The 7,485-nt window shown below is 41.0% G+C and overlaps 1 protein-coding gene across 2 annotated transcripts; it reads left to right on the top strand.

The window, feature by feature from the left end:
* The first annotated feature begins 85 nt into the window (after positions 1-85).
* On the top strand, positions 86-7,371 carry LOC141763912 (uncharacterized). 2 transcript variants are annotated; one of them, XM_074628696.1, is made up of 4 exons: positions 86-1,911; positions 2,051-3,319; positions 5,479-5,541; positions 5,839-7,371. In XM_074628696.1, the coding sequence occupies exons 2-3, from the start codon at positions 2,275-2,277 to the stop codon at positions 5,523-5,525; spliced, it is 1,092 nt and encodes a 363-aa protein (XP_074484797.1). In that variant the 5' UTR covers positions 86-1,911; positions 2,051-2,274; the 3' UTR covers positions 5,526-5,541; positions 5,839-7,371. The 2 variants fall into 2 exon arrangements, with proteins under 2 accessions (XP_074484797.1, XP_074484798.1); XM_074628697.1 differs by lacking the exon at positions 5,479-5,541 and having other exon boundaries at positions 5,839-7,092.
* Positions 7,372-7,485: the final 114 nt, after the last annotated feature.

A 7,485-nucleotide genomic window follows, 5' to 3' on the forward strand; every position in this document is an offset into this window, starting at 1 on the left:
GGTCAATGTATGATTGAAATTATAAGTTTTTTTGGGGGGGGGGGGGGTTTGCATCAATCAAAAATTCTGTAGGTTGTAAAATAACTGGTTAAGAATCTTATTTGTCCAGCACTAATTTGTGGCCTAGAATCTAGTCCGCGATGTCTTCCCTGCTTGTTGCTTTGATTGTAGAGGGTCATAGGTGTAGAAACACCCACTTCTTGTAGAAATGCTTCATTTCCTGAGGAATCCCTGTGCCATGTTCATGCTCCTGTGCCTTCAAGATGAAGACTGAAAGACAACAAGCTAAAGAAATCCTGTCTTCTCCAGGGTATTTATTTTAAAGATGATGAGCAAATAACCGCTGTCAGATGGATGTGGCAGGTCCAGCTCAACAGGTCGAGGGAGAAAAAAAAAAAAAAACTGCGAGCACTCGACCATATGGATGCAGCTTTAACAGTAAAACGGTATCACTAAAAATTCTTTCAGATCTGTATTTGCCTTTTTATGAATCTTAATTGCAACAAGTGCAGTTTAAAGCACTCACAAAGTGGTTAAGACTAATCCTAGATTACAATGCTTGTTTTAGGGTGTCTGGTGGCTCACCACCAGGATGACAGACGGGCTCATGGGGTGGCAATTCAGGGATGTTTATCTTAGTAACAACTTTAAATGTTTTTTGTCACGGCCGTTGGCGTTGAATACTGACACTTTTAGCACCGACCCTTTAGCGTTGGAAAGAGACGCACCGAGCTTTCCATTAACTACAATGTAAACCCATCTGTGTCAATATTAAAAGCTCAGGGAAAGTGCTGTGCTGACCTGGTTTAAAGAGTGAAAGAGGAGGGATCCAACAAACGAGGCTTTCATCCAGGAGACCGCTGTTTGGATCCTGTGCGTCATGTTACAATCAACTGTTCGTTCGTGTCTCGTATTCACAATGTTCGGCGTCATTTTTACTGTACAAACGTAGTAGTTTTAAACCCAATGTTTTTTCCTAAACCTAACTATAGAGGTTTTATTGCCTGAACCTAAGCAAGTGTTTTTGTTTAACCCTCAACATTAAGAACGTGTTTACTGCGACCAAAAAAAAGACGCCGAGGGTCTGACATGTCAGTATATGACGAGTAGGGATGAGAACGCGTTGCAGCAGCACATACATGTCATGCAACTAAATTCCAAATTATTTGAACGTCGTGTGGGAAACATCTTTATAAAAATGTCCATAATATAGGGTTTATCTAAAAAACAACACTTATCCCTTGTGCCTCACTTTAGAGGACACAAATGTCAAAACTGCCATAAAATTATAATTTTCCACTTTCACTGAGTTAAATCTTTTACCAACTTCAGTCCTACCAACTACCAAATATTCAGAATTTGATCCCTTAAAATGCCAGTCTGTTTACATAATGCCACTGTTATGACCTCAAAAAATGTGTTTATTTTGTCCATATAAGCGTATGAGTGTCTGTATTTTGGTTAGTTTATTATAGACTTCTTATAGGAGCTGAGGTTGAACTTCCAAAATAAGGAGAAAAAAAAGGCCAAATGGACGCCATATGCATTAACAGTCAATCTCGAAAATGAATTAATTAATTTTATTTTTATTAATAATTAAAAAGTCCAAATTGTCCCTAGTGAGGCACAAGACTTAAAGGTTTTGTATTCAAATTTAATGCTATCAAATCAATTGTCTCCAATAAGAGTGATGAGTGCTCACCATACAGGTGTGTAAGCTACACTCTATATAAGAAGCTAACTGCTTTTTCAAGTGCCTTGTTCTACACTGTTTCTAAAAAGGTTACACCAGCAAAGGGAGCATGAACTGGGCAGCTAGTCTCCTGTAGAGTATTCCCTGACCCTGAGGTGACTGTAGACCATGCAGTGATAGACACCCGCTCAAGGTAAGTGGAACCCACACAAAGCACTGTATACACCAGGATAAGTGCTGCACATACTTTTTGTTCAGTCTACATGAGGTGTAATCCTAATTTTACATGATTGCTGAAACAAATGATTATTTCCATTATTGGTTAATCTGGTAATTACTTTTTGAACAATTCTTAAGAGCAACAAATGTCCATCACAAGTTTCCAGAGCCCAAAGTCTTCAAATGTCTTGTTTTTTCTAACCAACAGTCCAAAACCCAAAGATAGTCCATTTCCAATTATTTAAAAGAACAGTGTGTAGCGTTTCGGGGGATCTATTAGCAGAAATGGAATATAACATTCATAACTGTTTTCATAGTGTATAATCACCTGAAACTAGGAATCATGTTTTCGTTAGCTTAGAATGAGTATATATGTAAATATTAAAGACATTTTACTGCAAATGACGCTAATTTATACTCAAATATTAAGAGCTGTTGTAATGTGTAAACTTCTGTTCTATATTGTATTTAAAATCTTTCTCAGTCACTACTTCCTGTCCCCCCTCTGTCCTTCAGAGTCTGTGCCCGATCTGCTCATAGCTGTGAAGATGTTGTCCGGCTCTCCAGTTGAGATTGCGGCAGCGTCTGTTGGTGAGATGAGTCTGGTGAGAGCTGTCCAGCAAATAGAGGATGATGTCAAAGGTTTGGACTTCACTCTGGAGGTGGCAGAACCAGAAGTCCTGGAAGCAGCCACAGAGGTGGTAGCTAAAGAAGAGGCGGCTGTTGTAGTGAACGAGGAGGAGCTGAAGTCTGCCGAGGCTGGTGCTGATGCAGAAGATGATGCAGAAGCTCCAGCTGCTGAAGAGCTAATTAAAGAGGAGACATCTGCTCCTGTAGGAGCAGCAGCAGAGGAGGAGGAAGAGGCAGCTGCATCTCCGTCTGAGGAACCTGCAACTTCAGCCCCAACAGAGGAGGAGGTGGGTGAGGCTGAAGCTGAAGATCAGGCTGCGGTCCCTGGAGCCGTCTCCTCTTCAGAGGCCTCACCTGAACAAGCTGCTCCCGCCGAGGAAGCTGCACCAGCTGAGGAGGCCACCACCGCTGCTGAAGCTGCTCCAGGTGAGGCGACGCCTGCGGCCGAGACATCAGCGGAGGAGGCAGCAGCAGCTTCAGAGGAGACAGTTGAAGCTGTGGCAACAACACACGGTGAAGGTGCAGCAGTTGTGGACACGACTCAGCTGGCAGCAGCCTCTTCTGGGTCAGACCTGGAGGTCCTTTCGGCTGCTGAACCAGAATCTGCATCAGAGGCTCCAGTGCATGAGGCCAAGCACTGCCACTCCTGCCACTCCGCTCCATCAGCAGCAGAGGAGGTGGCACCACCTGCTGCTTTGGGAGGGCAGCTGGCCTGTGGGCGCGTTGTGGATATAATGCATGAGGTCAAGGAGGCAGAGTCACTGGGGGAAGGACAAAGTAAGAACACACTGTATGAATTGCCAGTCAAAAGATTTTGAACACCCCCATACCTACGTTAGTATTATCTATAATGCTGCATAATAGTTACACTGGTTGCTCTGTTGTTTTGTTAAATATAAAGTAAAATAAATAGTTGTAGAATAAGGCCCTCTCCACTCCCCCCAAAGCTAAAATATGATAAATCACACATAAAGTATCACCTTGTATCCACCTGTCAGACAATACATATATTATCCTTATATAATTGACTAAGGTAAGTATGGTAAGGTGAGGAAAAGGCTGCCAAAAAGACAAAATAGTCTGACATCACAAATCATTGTGTGGGCACAGCTCACAGCTGGCGGGGTGACCGCGTGAGGTGCACACTACGTTGTCTCTCATCCCGTCAGCTAAAGCTTTATTCTTTCTCACCGCGGACAGCCAGCAGCTTCTGCACACACATCCACACACGTATCTCTATGCTTTCAAAAGGAAGAAGGAGGCGGGGTCACATGTCATCAACGCATCATCAGCTACACTGCGCATGTGTTATACCCTGTGGTTTTAATGCTCAGGCTGATCAGAATCCAGATCACCACCGAATCTAATGGATTGTTCATTGTGCCACACCTCACCCCTCCAAACGATTTCATTCAAATCCATAGCGAACTTTTGGAGTAATCCTGCTAACAAACCAACAAACCAACAAACCAACGCCGGTGAAAGCATAACCTCCTTCCTAGGCCAAAGGCCTTGGCGGAGGTAATAATCACTTAATTCCATTTAGGTGTGCCAGTGTCAGGGTTCTGTTGGCTCACTGACATGACTTAATGATACACCTGAATGGAAGTGAGCCATCATTAACGTTGTTAGTTCCACCGATGCTTTTCCTGCTTTGATTCATGTGTTTGAATATATAACAAACATTATAACTTTAAAAAGCATCTAAAATGTAATAATTGATGTTTAAAGGTGCTAAATGCGAGATTGGGAGCATTACTATTGCTCCCATACAGTTCTCAACATGGCGACGGCTTGAAGCTGACAGAGCTAACAGTGAAAAAAACAGTGTTAACCTGGGGGGAACCGGAGGGTGGGTGCTTTGCTTCTGCAACAGTGACGTCGGTCGGGACAGCGTTGTCAACTTTAATAGGCCTTTCACACAGAATACAGCACCACTGCGCTCTGAAACCTATTATTTCCAATGTGTTGCGTGCTTTTCGCTGCGCAAAGCAAAGCGCGAGCGCAGCGGAGCGGAGCACAATCGTTGCACTGCGCCCAAAGTTTAAAAAGGCCTTTCACATAGAACGCAGATTGCACTGCGCTCACCGCTGGGCTCAGCACATATCACAGTGCGCTGCGCTCAAAGTTCAACCAGTTTGCTCGGCGCAGCGAAAAGCTGTTGTTGCGCCACGCAAGCCATTGGAAATAATTGGTTTCAAAGTGAAGTGGTGCCGTGGCCACCTTCGGTGTGAAAGGCCCAAAAACTGGTTGAACTTTGGGCGCAGCATCAGTGGCGAACTCAGCACAAACCGGGTTCTGTATGAAAGGCCTTTTATGGGCATAGCAAAAAGCCGCCCTTTATTGGGCCTTTCACACAGAATGCAGTTTGCGCTGTGCAACGGCACCTCTGCAGCCTGAAACCAATTATTTACCATGGCTTGCGTGGCGCAACAAAGGCTTGTCACTGCACCGAGCAAACTAGCGCAGCGGAGTGCGAAGAGTTTGCGAAGCAGCTTGAACTTTGGGCTCAATGTACTGTGACATCTTTATATTAAAGGGCTTTTCAATTGGAAAGCTCTCAGATCCTAAGAACTCTTAATTAGTGGTTTATGAAGACCACCTCATCAATCCCAATTAGAAACATATAGACTGAGCATGCATCCTATGTGAAAATGTAAACTATGTCTACATGTTTGTTCTGCTACTTTGAGTCTTAAAATGATGTTAAAAAAATAAAAACTGTCAGCACACAGAGGTGCACTTTAAAAAGGCCTTTCTCAGTGAGTGCTGCTAGATTTCTAGATTCAAATAAATCTTAATTGTTGAGCATCACATTAACATGACACAATGTGGCTGAATTCACTGATGTTCAATTTTACCATTAAAATAACCGATATAATCTGAGTCTTCCTGTATTTGGCTCTGACCGCATGTATTTCTGCCTATATCCACAGAGCCAATGGTGTCTATCGGGACTGTAAAAAGCTGCTCAGTGATGTAATAGTACAGTTAAGAAGGTAAAGCAGCACAGCTATAAGCACAGCTGTCTGTGTAGAGCTAGAGACAGTAGAATGGACATCTTCAGGACATAGGTATTAATCTCAGATAGCCACATTTTAGATGCTCAGTTTATGAGGCCAGTGTGACTCATATACACTATTACTACACTTTGCTTTGCACTCTATTTAAATCCTGCTGCCCATGTCCATTCTACTTATTTACACTCTAGGATATGTATGTTGCAAAATGACATCACGTACACTTAACTTGTGCATTTCTACCGTACAAACTGGTGCTGTGCTTGTTTGTTTCAGCCACAGAGACCATGGTGGTGGTGACAACCCAGTCATGACATGACAGACAGTGTGCCTTCCACAACACTCGCTTCTCTGTCAATCAAGCCAGGACGACCGGACGAAAACAACACAAGGAGAACCAGCCACTGTTTTAACCAGTGTCCTTTTTTGAAATATTATCAGAGGTGTTTTTTAAAAAATGTTACCCATCTGTTTCTGATTAATCTTTATTAGCATTTGTGAAATGATTCCCATGTTGTCTCTTGTCCTCTAGGTGCCACTGTTGCAAAGCTTTTCATGACCAGTTGTATGGAACACAAGTTTATTTTGTAGTTGCTTCTGTTGTACAGTAGTAGGCGGAGGAAAAGGTTTGTTGTTCATGTGATGTTGTGATAGACTGATTTTCATAGATATTGCCTAATCACCCTAACAATATCTACAAACCAAGACTGTACAAAGATTTTTAAGTGGGGGATTGGTACAGATGTTGGTGCAGACGTTAAATGTTTTAAGCCCATTACACTTTTATTGTGTTGCTAATTTGAAAACCATGCATTCCTAGAAGGAAAACTGACAAAAAATACCAGTAGAAAATATTGCTTTTCAAAGCTGATTTCAACTGATATCAATAGTAAATCCATATTTTGGTGCATATCTATTTTCTGTGATATTGTTGTCAATTTTTTTTTACCTTCTGCAACAAAAGATTGATACATTATATACAGAATCAAACTAATATAAATTGATTTTGTACCTTTTCACTTGGACAATTATATTCAACAGTAACATTCCTCCAATTCTCTAAGAGTTGTAGATATATTTGTAGGTGCACTTCATAAATTATCATATATTATATATATATCATATCAACCTATTAAATAGTATATATACCAATTTTTATTTGTATTTATTTGTCTCTGTTGTCATGATAATGTGCTCACATAGACCCTTTAAATAAAGTGACGTATAAACCATTTAATTGGCTGTGCATACAATGATTTGTGTGTTAATCTGTGTTATTAATCAACATGGATTTGCACTATGCTATAGGGAATAAGATAAGATAAGATATTGCTTTATTAGTCCCACAGTTGGGAAATTTGCAGTGTACAGCAGCAAAGGGGATAGTGCAAAAAACAAGATGCATCAGCTAACACAGTAAAACAAAGAGCTAAACAAAGTGTAACAAAATATGAACCATTTAAATAGAAGGAAGTATAAAAAAGGAACAGTATATACAGTATTGACAATAAACAGACTGTGTGGAAAATGATATTGCACAGTGAGAATGAAGTGAAATTCCACCTGAAAATATTGCACAGTATGAATTACACCTGAGTAGTAATAATGATAATGATATTGCACAGTCATTATACAGTATGGTGCAGTTATTGTCAGTTTTTGGTGTGTAAGTGGTCTACTGGGAGCAGTGCTGGTTGTGGAGTCTGACAGCTGTCAGTGAACTAACCACTTGGTGGAGACAGATATCTATTATTTAATCATTTGTCTAAGCTTATGGATATCATTATTATTATTATCATTATTATTATTATTATTCGTGACCATCATAAAATAAATTCCTAATAAAATGTCACATTATTGATCCTTTATAGAAAGCTTTATTGTCATTGTATTAAATACAGCGAGATTCACAGTTGCCACTTC

This window comes from Sebastes fasciatus, chromosome 3 (assembly GCF_043250625.1).
Source record: "Sebastes fasciatus isolate fSebFas1 chromosome 3, fSebFas1.pri, whole genome shotgun sequence".
Classification (NCBI taxonomy): domain Eukaryota; kingdom Metazoa; phylum Chordata; class Actinopteri; order Perciformes; family Sebastidae; genus Sebastes; species Sebastes fasciatus.